Source organism: Prunus dulcis, chromosome 1 (assembly GCF_902201215.1).
Source record: "Prunus dulcis chromosome 1, ALMONDv2, whole genome shotgun sequence".
NCBI classification, from domain to species: domain Eukaryota; kingdom Viridiplantae; phylum Streptophyta; class Magnoliopsida; order Rosales; family Rosaceae; genus Prunus; species Prunus dulcis.
Genome location: NC_047650.1, coordinates 36,673,387 through 36,688,419, shown reverse-complemented (window position 1 = coordinate 36,688,419; position 15,033 = coordinate 36,673,387). Strand labels below are relative to the sequence as shown.

At 36.9% G+C, this 15,033-nt stretch overlaps 2 protein-coding genes across 7 annotated transcripts; one reads left to right on the top strand and one right to left on the bottom strand.

Moving 5' to 3' along the window:
• The first annotated feature begins 5,960 nt into the window (after positions 1-5,960).
• On the top strand, positions 5,961-9,398 carry LOC117615479 (myosin-2 heavy chain, non muscle). The gene is made up of 2 exons (XM_034344596.1): positions 5,961-6,354; positions 6,887-9,398. The coding sequence occupies exons 1-2, from the start codon at positions 6,292-6,294 to the stop codon at positions 9,161-9,163; spliced, it is 2,340 nt and encodes a 779-aa protein (XP_034200487.1). The 5' UTR covers positions 5,961-6,291; the 3' UTR covers positions 9,164-9,398.
• A 211-nt stretch (positions 9,399-9,609) lies between these two features.
• Positions 9,610-14,086, bottom strand: LOC117615567 (E3 ubiquitin-protein ligase KEG). 6 transcript variants are annotated; one of them, XM_034344704.1, is made up of 5 exons: positions 13,958-14,086; positions 12,806-13,179; positions 12,619-12,710; positions 12,049-12,522; positions 9,610-10,845 (listed from the first exon to the last, which is right to left on the bottom strand). In XM_034344704.1, the coding sequence occupies exons 2-5, from the start codon at positions 13,169-13,171 to the stop codon at positions 9,879-9,881; spliced, it is 1,899 nt and encodes a 632-aa protein (XP_034200595.1). In that variant the 5' UTR covers positions 13,172-13,179; positions 13,958-14,086; the 3' UTR covers positions 9,610-9,878. The 6 variants fall into 6 exon arrangements, with proteins under 6 accessions (XP_034200595.1, XP_034200874.1, XP_034200803.1 ...); XM_034344983.1 differs by having other exon boundaries at positions 9,610-10,842; XM_034344912.1 differs by having other exon boundaries at positions 12,806-13,340; positions 13,958-14,068.
• Between the last annotated feature and the right edge of the window lie 947 nt (positions 14,087-15,033).

The window sequence follows — 15,033 nt, the reverse complement described above, 5'->3', positions numbered from 1 at the left end:
TGTGTTGACAAATCAAAATTTGTTAGAAAGATTGGTAAATTAAAGTGCTTTTTATAAATAGACTCATTCGAATATTACATTTTATACAAAAATCGTTAGAGAGTCTATTTGGAGAAAGAAAAAAAAAAACCAACTCTCTAACTAATCATTTGTCATTTTCTAATTGGTTCTTAGAGAATCTCCAACAGAGTTACTATACTCTGATTCTTAGAGCATCTCCAGTAGAGTTGCTATATTCTGATCCTTAGCCATTTTGGCTAAAATGAGGAGAAAACGCAGCTCCATCAAACTTGGTTATTTGACTTTCTAGCTATTTCAGCTAAAATTTAGAGACTCTTATGAATATACTCTTAGTGTGTTACAACTTTTACCCTTGAAAGTATAACATGAATTTTTCCTGAAGAATTGAACTTGAATGATTTGTTTATAAATTGTGATGCTAGAATAGACTTATTTCCAAAAAGAGGAATGCTAACAATCTTCTTTCTAACCTTCTTCTTTGCACCTTCTCCATTTTTTGCTTGCATGTGTCATTCTCTTTACACTTAAAACAATGTCATTAATATATTATACAAGTTAACTTTTGATTTCCAAGTTTATCTTTATTAAATATATTCAATTTATCAACAAAAAAAAATCACAACTTTCTTACAATCTTATTAATTTTTTTCTAACGTTAATTATTTTTTTTAAAGAAAATATATGCTTTTAAGAGGAAATGTCCTTTTTAACCAAAAAAAAAAAAACACAAAGGGTTTAGATAGGAAAAAAAAAAGTCCTTTGTGTTTTTTAAAAAAAGGACATTTTCTCTTTTTTTTAAAAAGCTGACATTTTCTTTAAAAAAATAATTGACGTTTAATTAATAAGATGGTAAGAAAGTTGTGATTTTTTTTTGAATAAATTGAATACATTTAATAAAAATAAATTTGAAAAGTAAAAGTTAACTTATATAATATATTAATAATATTATTTTAAATGTAAAAAGAATAACACTTATTAATCCAAAACAAAAGAGAATGTGCAAAGGAGACTAGCATTCCTGTTGTGAAAATCAGTGCTAGGTGCCGCTGTAAAAACAATACCAGCGCCCAATTCCACTGTGACTTCGCCCAATTGCCCGGCGTGCACTTTTGTGAATAACGAGGTAAAGGAGCATTATCGTCATTCCACACAAATTGACGGCGAAGTATTGGCAAAGAATCCAGCCGCAGGAGATTTTACAGATTTTGGAGGTGGTCCCAAGGTGGTCCCCCCCACCCTTTTTACTACGTGCTTGTGTGGCTCTAGCAAATCTAATTGAACTGATGTGCACCCTACACGTGGCATGATGAAGGAGTTACGGCACTAACTAGCTTTGCGAGCGTGCCACGTTTGGAGATCAGTGACCCATTACTTTGTCTCTTTTATCTATTGACCATTGTTACTTTATTGTTGCGGGCCCCAGCTGTAGATACGAGTGACGCCATTGTTCCCAGCTAGTGGAAACCATGTCTCGTTTTCAACCTGGCGCGTGCGAAACGATGTGTACATATATTTTTTTCAAGGCTCTCGTTCGTTGGTGACTCATTTGAATTGAATTAAATTGAAGTCAAATTAATTCTTAAAAGTTTGAAATTTGTAAAACACAACATAGTGGACTGTTATTCAATTTAATAAGTCTAATTTTAGTACTTATAAGTTCATCAAACAGTGTCCAAAACATTGTCCAGATTAATTAAAAAATTCAATTGAGTTCGAACCACTAAGAGCGACCTTATTGCTTTGCTATAACATTAAGGCTCTGAACTCAATAAGATGATTTTTAAATATTTATGCATAGTGCATCAACGATTAGATTTTGCTCTAACATGCATTAGCAATTGTGTTTAGCAAATTTAAGTAAATTAGCAAGTGAGATAAATGCAGTAGAAAAGCAAGTGGGAGCAGAGGGTGGGCCCTACGAATTAAGATCAGCGTACAGGATCGCTGTTCATATGCACGCGAGTGTACCATCAAAAAACATGATAACATTATCATTAAGGTCTCCTTGGATACGCACGGAGGACCACTCTACTCTCTACTCTCTACTCTCTCTCTCTCTCTCCCCAAAATCTCAAAAACTCAAACCTCACAAACAAAATCTCTTTATTAGATTACAATCTCATCACTTCCTTCCATCTTTATGAGTGAGGTCTTCTTGTACGGTGGCTGCTTTTGGATGGTGGAGATCCACTAACGTACTCTAGGATTCCATCATGGCCGTCTAAATCAATATCGCCTACTATATCATCCAAGATCTTTGCCTTTTTCTATTTTACACGCAAAGTCAAATGCAAAGGATAAAGTGTAAAAGAGAAAAAGGTCCGCACACTCCACTCTACTTCTTCAACCCTCTTCTTCGAATTATTTATATTCTTTTTCATAAGCCAACTTCGTTATTTATTCTTTCATTCACGAGAAAAAAGATAAAAAAAGAGAAGAAAAAAAAACATGCCCTCATTAGGAGCATGCAAAGCATAAAGTCGAATACTCTTTCATTTGGTATCAAAGAGTAAATTCTCCTCCTCCCTCTATTTCTTAATCCTACCCCTTTTTTACAATTTTGTGGTTGATATGAAATCAAATCCTTTTGGGATTGGGACCTACTAATATTAGCGCATGATCTTGTTTATGATTAATTAATTAGTCATGGACCTCGTACCATGAGGTTATTATGAGGCTTATCCTTTATGGCCTCACATCTCCCTTAATACCTAACCTTAACCAAATCTTCAACTTTATAATAATAAGATAATCAACTAGGCGATAGTGTATTTTAGCTGTTTCTTTCACTTAAATAATGACATGTTTTGGTTTATTAGCGACCATGTTGTAAATTTATAATACCTTATCTGAGTAAGTCACACTCCTAGCTACAAAAAAAGTGCTCATTTTGGGTCCACCTATGCTTCTTGTTTAGATATCATATCAAAAGACAATCTCATTTCGGTTGTTAATTTAGCTCTTTTTTTTTTACGAGACAACGAAATTTTTAGGGTTAAAAAATGTTCATTTTCTTATGCTTTAAGCTTCATTATTGGCGCAAATGACCCACTAGTGTAGTGGGTTAGAGTATTTACTCATTCAGGCAAGATTCTTGGTTTGAGTCATAGCATTCGTGTAGTGTGTGTGAGTTTAGTATATTATATCGCCCCTCTCAATAAGAAAGGTCCTCAAAAAAACTTCATTATTGGTGATTGGTGATTGAGACAAAAAGGATTATCATGGAGATTTAGGTTGTGGATTTATTAATGTGATTTTCATCGGTTATCGTGAATAGTTGTATTTAATTTTATTATTTTCTTGATCTCCATAACTAGATGCACGAAGTGGAAGATTTGTGGGCTAGGGCTATGGATACATGTGGTCTCACCTTTCACCAATCATGTTTTCCCGGAGCTCCTACTTGGGCACTAAATTATGGCCATATTGATAATGACATTGAGATTAAAGAAAGTGGTTGTTTTTAGGAAAAGTTGGGGACATAAACTTAGACAATCAATTTAAATTGGATGTTGAGTGTTTTGCACTAGATTCGTTGTGCTTGGATCTTATATGAAATTGTGTGGGTACGTATGTATGTACGGAAACCTTTTTTTGCTAATATATGTGGATATTAATGTTGTTAGACAATAAGAACGATTGATAATGTTAAGTTTTGTCAGAATATATACTTTAAAGTCAACAAGAGAATGATGTTTCACGGGTCTGTACATACATACATACCCATAAAATTTTATATAAGATTCAAGCATAAACGGTTTCAGATTTGAATTTTTTTTTACATAAATGATCTTTGAGTAAATATCTAAAAAATAAACAATATAAATTAGTAAAATACAATACAATATATAATGAGCTTCACAAAAGTGTTTCTCAAATAAATTTATTTTAAGGATTCCCCAATTGAAGCTCTTCATTAGTTTCAAATAATCCAATTTGTTTATGTATTGCATAAATTTGTTGTGTGACTATTACAAGTCCGATCATGTGCTATTGCAACGGTGTCATGGGCTCATTTCATTGGGTTTGGGTCCTTACAATTGGGCTTATAAGACGCTCTCACTTGATTGGGTTCGGGTCTACGTGGGCTTATGCAAATGACCAGATTACAATTAGGAGACTTTTGAAAGTGAAGTTTCTTGTGATGACAAATAAATTGCAAAAAGTCATTTTTGACTCTCTACAGTGCATCAGGTGCTTAAAATGACGGAAATAGCTAACAAAAGTAACACCAAGACAAAAAATGCTAACAAAAGTAGAGTTGAGGGATTATCACAGCCATTTTTGCAATTGAGGGACTAAAATGTCATTCAGGTATAAGTTCAGGAACTATAACTCCTAAAAAATCCAAATTTTTTATTATTTAAATAGTATAACCGCACGGCTATACTCCTGTAACAAATTTTTTTATTATTTAAATATTAGCGCCTCACGGCTATACTCTTTAAATTTAAAAAATAGTTAAATAGTAGAGCCGGGTGGCTATACTTAAATTAAAAAATATATTTAAATAGTATAGCCTCGCGGCTATAATCCTTAATAAATTTAAGTAGTATAACCGGGCGGATGTCCTATGAATAAAAAATATATCTAAATAGTATGGCCGCTCGGCTATACTAGTGAAATAAAAAAAATATTTAAATAGTATAGCAGTGCGTCCATACTATTTAAATAAAAAATATATATAAATAGTATAACCGCGCGTATATACGCCTTAAATGAAAAAAAAAATTATTTAAAGAATATTTAAAGCGTATAGCCGCACAAGTATACTCTTTAAATATTCGAATATATTTAAAAATTAGCGCCGCTATACTTTATAAATATATTGCCCTCCATAAATTTCCACCACCACCTCCGAAGAATCGAGCTCTCCTCTACCCCCACATCCTTTGTCACTACTCAACAGCCCCAATTCCTTTGGTAACTACTAATTGCAATACATTTTCTCTCTTTTTGCTTTGTTTTTGGTATAGTTGTGAATTTTCGATCGTGTTGTCGGCTAAGTGTTTGATGTTTTGATTGTGACGGATTTTTGGACTTCTCACCAAGCGCTCAGCCCAGAACTTTCCTCACATGGAAGGGAACTATGCTGTACATGTCTACATCCGAGGTAACCAAATTCTATAATTCTCAGTTCCATTAGCAAATGTCATGACTTTGAGGCCTATTGGAGAGAAAAACTCAAACTAGCCACTTGTCGTTTTTTTAATTAGTTCTTAGTGTGTTAAAATTTTATAAGAAGCAACAGTCCCGATCTCTTGGACCACAGGAGTCCAAGAGATTGTGGTCACCCACCGTTGGATATTAATCCAATGGTTTAAAATGATATATATAAATGCAATATGACATAAATGATTATTATCCGATTCAAGTCATAAATGAGTGAACCGTTGAATTTACATCCAACGGTGAGTGACCATAAATCTCTTGGACTACAGGGGTCCAAGAGATCAGGGCAATTAGAAAATGACAAGCGGCTAGTTTTGAGTTTGTCACTCCAAATAGACTCTATACGGATTTTTATATATTATGTCATGCTAAAATGAGTTTATTGATAAAAACCTATTTATATAAATTATGAAGTTTTCTTAAAATTTTATATTTAAATTTGATTTATGTTATTTGTCTTTATCAAACCATGTCCTACTTATCACGGTTGAGTCAAAATCATCGCATTTTCTACCATATAATCTTGCAAATAATTAAGTTTGGCATCCCAAAACTCTTTTGACTTACGTCTTGTTGTGTTCATAACTATAAAATCAAAAGATTTTGAAATAGAACCCTTTTGACGCACAAGTTGTTGTGTACGTAATTAATTCCCGTGCACATTCATGGTTCCAGTTATCACACGTGTCAGCCCAAGGCGCTTCCACACCAATTTGTCCTCCCATGTTACGTCGGCTGACACGTAGGATTCTTTTTATCCAATATGTCATTTTCTGATTTGATTTGATTTTTGCTAATTTTTATCTCTAAGGCGCAACATAGCTTCACCCAGAAAGCCCCTGAAGAGTGAAGGAAGCTAAAGCAGAAAGGCCCAGGCTCACTGGTGGATGCTAACGTGAGCCTGTAGCGCCCTTGTGTTTCGCTCCGGAAGCTTCGGACCCTCTCCTTCTTTAGATTCTCTGCGTTTAATTTTTCGGTCGGAAGTTAATTTGTTTTGGTATAAACCCAAAGATTTGATTCAAATGGATAATCGCTGGCTCAGATCATAAATCGATCCAACGGAGATGGCGGAGCCCTGAGGTGCTCCAGAGTTGAACCATGGCCTTCTCTGCCGCTTCTCGCTCCAATCTCCCCACCTCTTCTTCTCAATCCTACGGCAAGGTCCTCTCTCTCTCTCTCTCTCTCTCTCTCTCTCTCTCTCTCTCTCTCTCTACATATATGTATGTATGCATTTGCGTGTGTGTTTGTAGGTTTAAATAGCCATAACTTGCGTTTGGTTTGCGTGAAAGTAGAAGAAGAAAGTAGGGAAATATGGTGAGTATGAATGAAATTTTGGAAGTGGCTAGTTGTTTGCTGCTCATTAATTTCCAATTGAAGTAAAAGCTAGGGTTTATAATGTCAATAAATGAATTTTTTGGGAGCTTTCTAGGACATTAGGGTTTTATGCAAATGGCAGGGGTTAAGATTAGTGTGGACAAAGTTGAACTGTTTTGGAAATTGATGTGTTCCTGCAGCATGGGTCTGTGATATCGGTTAGCTATCATTGTTTATTGCCATGCAGTGTGATTTCAGTTTTTCCCATTTAATTGCTTTTGTTTAGGAATTTTGACTGCGAAAAACGCTTTGTACTTTAATGCTTGGTTGGTTTCTTATCAGAAGAGTAGTTACTTATACGGATGCAACATTTTTGCAGTTATGCTCCCTTAGGTTCAGCAGGAAGCAGAATAAAGTAGCTTTTATAACTACCACAAAGCGAAAAGGTTCTTCCTTGAGGATTATTAGATCGGTCTTAAATAATAGGAAGTCGAGCATTAGTGGCAATGGAGCATCGGAACCTGCAAGGATTCTTCTTGAGAGGTTGTTTGCACAGACTCAGAAACTGGAAGAACAGATGAACCGAAATTCTCATCATCCTCAGGATATCCAGCTAGGTTTTAACCTTGAAATCCTGGAGTCTGATCTTCATGCTGCATTGGCAGCACTGAAGAAGAAGGAAGAAGATTTGCAGGATGCTGAAAGAACGGTTTTCTTCGAGCATTGTGAATTACACCGCACAAAGGAGGAGCTGGAGCAACGGGAGAAAGAAATTGCTGCAGCTTCTTGTAGGTATGAAAAAATAGGGGAGGAATTGAAGCAGGCTAATCTCCTCTTAGCTTCCCAAGCCAGGCACATAGATGACATAAAGCTTCGGCTGAGAGAGAGAGATCAGGAGATCGCGGCTGCACAGTCCACACTTTCTTTGAAAGAAGAGGAATTGGACAAAATGAGAAATGAATTGCTGCTAAAGAGTGAAGAAGCTGCTAAGACTGAGTCTGAGCTTAAATCCAAGTCTCACCTGCTGAATGAAGCCAATGAAGTGGTCAAGAGACAAGCAGTTGAGGTTCAAGGACTCCGGAAATCTCTACAGGAGAAAGAAGAAGAATTGGAAGTTTCTCAGATGCAAAGGAAACTTGAAGTGGAGAAGCTCAAAGTTGCAGAGGAAAAGTTGGAGAAGCAAACAATGGAGTGGTTATTGGCACAGGAAGAACTTAAGAAACTAGCAGAGGAAGCATCTAGACATGCTGGAGAAACTAATGAAACTTTAGAGGATTTCAGAAGAGTGAAGAAGCTTCTCGCTGATGTGAGGTCTGAGTTGGTTTCCTCTCAGAAATCTCTGGCTTCCTCTAGACAGAAAATGGAAGAACAAGAGAAGCTTTTGGAAACTCAATGGGAAGAGCTCGAAGAACACAAGGGAAGTGTTATGACTTACTTAACAACTTTGAAAGATGCCCAAATAGAAGTACAGAGTGAAAGAGCAAAGCTTAAGGTTGCAGAGGCTCAAAAAAAGGAGCTTGAACGGGATTTATCCATGGAGAAGGAGCTTATGGAAGAGTTACAAGAGCTGTTGAAGAAAGAGAGATACTCTCTGCATCAGGCTATCAATGGGATTTCTTCGCTCCAAAAGAAGCTAGACAAGAAAAATGCTGACTTTGGGAAAATGCGTGATCTTCTTCAGGTTAAAGAATCAGAAATGGTGGAGGCTAAGCTCGAAATTCAGCATTTGAAATCTGAGCAGGATTCACTTAAGCTTATTTTGGACGAAAAAGATTTGGAACTTTTAAATGCAAGGAATAAGCTTGAGGAAGTAAACAACGAAATTGCAGACCTGAAGATGCTTTTGAACAGTAAAGAGGACCAGCTTATTCAAGCAACTACTATGCTCAAGGAGAAAGACGAACATGTAAACACAATGCAAAATGAGTTGAATGACACAAAGCTGAAATATTCAGAAGCTGAAACTGTGGTAGGACGGATTGTAGAGCTCACTAATAAGTTGGTTATATCCATCAAGGATGACGACTCCAATGCACCCAGAACGTTTGATGACATGGGCCAAGACTTACTGCAGCAACTATTGGAGAATCCAGCTGATGATTTTAGGTTGCAGATAAAACCGCTTGAAACTGAGCTTGAATTAGCAAGGGACAGCTTAAGAACAAAAGAAATGGAAGTCCTAGCTTTTCAGAGGGCTCTCACAATCAAAGATGAGGAGCTTAAGATGGTTCTGGGGAGATTAGATGCAAAAGAAAAAGAAGTAAAGAAAATGAAAGAAGAGGCCGAAGATCCTAATGATCTGAGAAAGCTATATGCTTTGGCACAAGAGAGATTAGGGGAGAAGAGTATCGGAGACTTGGCAATCGAGAAGCTTCAAATTGAGGCAGCCCAACTGGAAGTTGAAGCAGCAACCAATGCACTCCATAAACTTGCAGAAATGAGCGGGGAATTTTTGCATAAGGCTAGCTTGAGCATTGAGGCTGATGCTTATACCACCATCTTCCTGCCAAATGGTTCTGATCCCAGCAGAAGTGCGGCGGAGAATGATGAATGTTTAACGGAGGTTACAACAGAAGTTTCCCGGATTTTGGCCTTGACCGATCAGCTTGTGAAAGAGGCTGGTATTGTTGTAAGAGCAGGGCCTGCAGGGCAATAGAGGTAATTCAGAAGTTAGTGACCTGATATCGTGTTCTGTACAGATATCCAACCGATCTACTTTCTTAGATTTGGTAGAAGTGATTGTTTGCACCACTCACCACCATAAATAGCATCTAATGTCGAGATGTTAAACGTTGTATAATATGACTTATGAGTTGTATAATATGACTTATGAGTTGTATAAAATTTAGTTGGTGTTTTCTTATTTTCAATGTATTTTTTAAACAACAAAACGACTTGCTTTGAACATAAAACACAAGATGGGAAGATGAGCACCAAACCAAAGGGTCGATAGAGATTCCTGTTCCTTGATTTATACTTGATTTTCTTGTATTTCAAGCTATTTTCTCTTCTTGAAACTTGAAAGGCAGCATGACCTTCAAGCGATACAGGCTTGTTTCACATGGAAAGCTTCGACCTTGTCCTTTCGTAGTTTCCAGGAAATGATACCCCATAAAATTATGGGTCAAAGTTGGATACATTGCAGTCTTAATCACACAAATAAGTCAGTTAACATATTTACATTTTTATATACATAACGAGCGAATCTGTTTGCCCCAAATTTGACACTGATAATTGTTTGTTCTGCTGCTCTCCAGCACGCAGAAGTTAAATAGTAAGATGCCCTATACTACCCAACAAACTAGTTACAGCAGATAAGTATGATTTACAGCAAACTTCACTAGCTCTGGGCAGATGAACTGTGCATAAAACTACCGAGTAAGACCTGTTGAAGCACCCTCTCGGAAAAGGATATTTGCCACGTTAGGAGGCCTCCATGCCGGATTGCCGGAATTCTGACCGTCTGTGTGTTGATTCTCATTCTGTGCAGCACCAGTCTGTTGTTTCCTCACCTTATATCTCCCCATTTTTGACCCAACAAAGATGCCTAGCTTCATGGCTGTGAATAGCCCCAATGCAACCAGAAGTGGTCTCACTGCCCAATGGAAATCCTCAAGATGTTGGTACTTCTTCACGATTCCCGGGCAAGTATTAAACGTAACCAATGCCACTTCAGCAGGATCAGCTACAAAGGTCGAGTTCTCATCCCCAAGAGTCAGCATTCCTGGGAACTTCACAATAAGGCACCCATTTGGTAGGATCCACGATATCCTCCCAGTAGCCCATATCCCTCCCCTCTTACGAGGCCATTCAAAACGAGGGCTCAAAACATTAGCTTTCAGCCTAACAAACTGACCCACACAGTAGGATTCTGCCATTTGAAACTCTGAAGAATTCCCCTTCCAGAGAGTTTCCAACCCTATAAATCCAACAGCTACATTACCATCGCGATGGATGGAATGAAGAATACCTACTGGTGAGTGTTTCTTGTCTTCTTTCTTCAAGCGCACCCAATCACCAGCTGCCAAGCCAAAAGTTACCCGCTCCAGTGTTGAAACATGAACCCTTAATGGGTCATGGATGCCATGAATCCTCACCAAAACAAACCCATGGTGATCTGTGTCACCTTCTACACCCACTACTGTGCCTTCTGGGACATACATATTTTCAGGTTTGCAGGAGTTTGCTGGCTTTCTGGAACGCACTGTGTCACCCACTTGGAGATGATCCTTCGAAAGGAACCACTCCGTGTAACCAGTGCTACTTGATTTCTCCGTGATTGTTCTAGTCCCAAGACCTGTCCAGTCTCCACCACTGGAGATTGCATTCTGCAAGCTGCTAGTGTGGTAGAAATTAATAAAAATGGGTACAAGCGGTGAACACTTCTATTTCACCCCCCAAAAACAAGCAGCAAGCAGTAACACAGTTGATTATATAATTATATGAAGAGGGGCATAAATAAGCATCTGCAAAATTTTGTGATATTGACCAACCCATTACAAAGGGTTTCTTTCAACATCTGCAGAGATAACCCTACATGCATATTCTCTATATTAAATTATGAGATTTGAAATGTTGCCTGGGAAGTCATTTTTGCAATTTTTTTTTTTTTCTTCAGAATTTTTTGCTTTCTATGCAATTACAGAAAGTTCATGCAATACAAAGGCTTCCACAACCATATAATAATCATGTGATAACAACTTAATTAAGCATTAATATTAAAAACCTTGCATGATCGAATCTGGCTGGGCACAAGAACCAGCAAAGTTTTGTTTGTACTTTGTAAAGCACATGTGCATTCTCTAAATGAAGAGACTGTTTATGGTGGACCTAAAGAACTGCCTATACTGAAAAAGGTAACCACACTTTTAGTTATGATTCTAGATTTATATATGATACAAACATAAGTTAAATCTTTCGAAGTGTATATGAATATGGTTCCACATAACACACAACGAAGTGATTTCTCCTGCTCACATGTACCTTAAAAATCAATACTTCACACCATAAAACCTGCTTTGTATGCATATATTCTGATTTGGGTTATTAAGAACAATGAGGTTTTTATCAAATGATAGGAATTAGGAGTTGGAGCCAAAACTGTAAAACAGTTTTGGATAGTTTGTTAGCCACGTGTCAAGTGTTAGTTGGGGAATCTGTTACAATTACTGATGTATCCTTGACGGTGGCTTTATTACCAATCTTGGTTATTATCTAAGTTGAAAGATAGAGTCCTATCATCAAGTACATGTATTAGAGGTAGAGTAGTTTGTACCCAATATTGCTTAACAAATCTAAATATGAATCATTCACTCTTATGATCATTCTCTCAACTTATATAAGCTACTTCAGCCAATATTAAACAGGCACTGTATATGCCCCTGACCTACAGCAAGTTATAGATCCCAACCCATCATCTGAAGAGCAATATATAAGTGAAAAGCAACCTAACAGGAGTACCTGCAACTACCTAGAAAGGCATCATTATATTCATCATCTCAAAAACTCAAAACAGGATATAAACATAGAAGAGACACATACCTTTTAAATACATTCAATATGTCCGTTATTAAAGGGCGACTCCTCAAGTCATACTCAAAGCAACCAAGAAGAAGATTCTCTATTGCAGGAGGAAGTCCACTTGGTATATCTGGTTTTTCTTGCCTTCTGACTACTGAATCAGATATTTCATCAACAGATTTCCCACCCCAAGGTCGGACACCAGTCAACAGTTCCACAATGCTGCACCCAAAACCCCAAGAGTCGGTCTCAAAGGATATTGGACCTCGTACTTCTGGTTGCCACTGTTCAGGTGCCATGTAGTTTGGCGTTCCGATCCTCCGAGTCATATCTGAGCTTATCAATGGAATGCCAAGCAATAGATAAGGAATACCAAAATCTCCAAGTATTGCTTGGTCATTTTCATTTAGAAGAACATTAGAAGGTTTTAGGTTAAGAACCAAGATCCCTTTGGAATGTAGTTCAAAAACCCCCGCAGCCAACCCTATCCCATACCTGTAACCAATAGCCCAAGTGAGAACTGAGCACCGAAAGCTTAGAAAAATAGTAAAATTGAGGATTTTTTTACTGTCTAATCAAGACTCAAATCACCTCAGAACATCAGAAAGTGCAAGCTTTCCTCCTCTGATTTGAGCCATTTTGTCACCAACTGATCCCTCATATAATTTCATTATGATGCATATCTGAGAGTACAAACTCGAATTGATTTTAGCAAGCTAGAACTCATATATGTATGGAAATCTACTGATAGTGCTTCGAGTACAAAAATGTCACTCACCTTTCCACTGATTATTGAAGTTCCATGTAGCCAACAAACACCTCTTACTCCTTGACACTTACGGAACATATCTTCTAGTTTATCCAACACAATTCTCATGTTGTCTTCTTTAATTGGATGAAGCATCTTGATAGCCACCTCATGATACTCATCATAATCTTCAGTCGACTGATGATGGGTTGCTAACCAAACATCACCAAAGGGTCCCCGCCCAATTCTGTGTCTAAGTTTCAACTTTGAAGGTTCAATCCACGGACTTTTCTGGTCTGTAGAGCCTACGACAGTCCTTAGGTGATCAGAATCACCATCTAAAAGCTCATACTCAAATGAAACTGACGGTTGGGCGGCGACAACTTGTTTAGCCATTCCTCGATCTGAAGTGATTTTTTATTATTGAAAAATTTCTAATTGAGGTCACCATTAAAAAAAAATTTAAACAAAATCATACAAATGAACAAGAATCCTATGATCTTCTAATTGCAAGGGAGTATTTGTCAACAGAGTTCTGCCACTGAACCACGGGCGAACTGGCACACTGTGAATCAGATATGTATATGCCCTATCAGCTGAAAAAGTGTCAAACAATAATCGAAAAGCATATGTTAATAAAATTATTTTGAGCCCCAAGATCCTCTCCCCTCTCTGTTCATTTAGCTCAAAATCTCATATGACATTACGAAGCGTGACTGAAACGTTTTTACAGGAACACAAGGTAGCACTACTCTTACTACAATTCTCACACTTCATAACTAAGCATCAAAAGTTTTTTACCCTTACGTGCGGTTTAAAGGCACCAACACTTCAATTTCTTTCAGATTCTTCAATTTTCCCAGAAACCAAATGGAACATAAATAAAAGTATCCAAAGCTCCCTTTGGTTGCTGAGAAATCGGAGAAGCACAGATAAATTTACCTCTAGTAATTCAACTATTTCATAATTTTCTGTTAAACCCAATAACAAAAAAGCTATATGGGTTCTACCCAATTTGATCATTCTATGATAATCATCAGACAGCATAGCATCCACATGAAAAATTTCTCAACTTTTCACCTGAAATGTTTCAACGGAACAGAGACTAAAAAGAAAAATTACAAATTTAAATAAATAAACAAAAGGGTCAGAAGCATTTTTACAGATAAACAATATACTCACTGAAACTGAGACTATGTTGTTGAATTCCGATGAGTTTGAGATTTTGACGAATTTAGAGAAAATTTACATGCGTCAGACTCAGAGAGAGAGAGAGAGATAGAGACTAATAATGGTGTATATACAGCAAATGGGAACTCCTCTAGTTGGGCTTGTAGCGGTGAAGCTGGGCCCCCTGCGAATCCGGAAGCTTTTTCTTTTTCTTTTTCTTTTTCTTTTTATAATTTTCCTTTATCAAATGCTGCGCCAAATTAGCCTTTTACAAAAGTGTGCACGCCAATAAACTTTCATCAAGCTTCTTCTTCAATCAATCTCTCTTGAATATGGCAAAGGCAGAGGAGTTTAAGAAGCAATTAATGACAGGGAATTATTGATGTTGAATTTTGACCCAAGAAAAATAAAATAAATAAATAAATAAAAGAAGAATAATTTGATTGTTGAATTGTTTTATTTTATTGGGAAACTAATTGGCTCACATCTGTCACTTGTTTTTTTAATTTTAATTTTCTAAATTTTTATAAACGGTAGTGATGGGCAAGTTACTCCTGAGAGAATTGCAAGTTTTGGAAGTGACAATAATGGTCAAAATGGTACTTTCATTTTCTTCTTCTGTGGCTTATTATGACTAGCTGAAAAACTAGAAAAATATTTTGTCGATTCATTTAATTGTATATTGTTTGCGTGCAAAATTGTGCTTCGTCCCCCTTAGTAAAAACTTCCTAGTGTTGGTCGTACGAGTTGTCAAAACAATTGTATATTATGGTTAAGTAAATCAAACACACTAACAGTGACTAAACACATTTGTCCATCAGCATATAGAATAGATGGTTGTTTGACGCTGGATACCAATGAGTCCTACATCACATCGGTGATTGATAATTATTCATGCGTGCAAGAGTTTGTTCGTAACTTTATATACAAATGAATTCCTGATCATATTAACAACGAACAAACTTCCATGCGTACAAGTGATTGTTCGAAACCACGGGCGGAACTACCCTATCTTTATATACAAATGAATTCCTGATCATATTAACAACGAACAAACTTCCATGCGTACAAGTGATTGTTCGAAACCA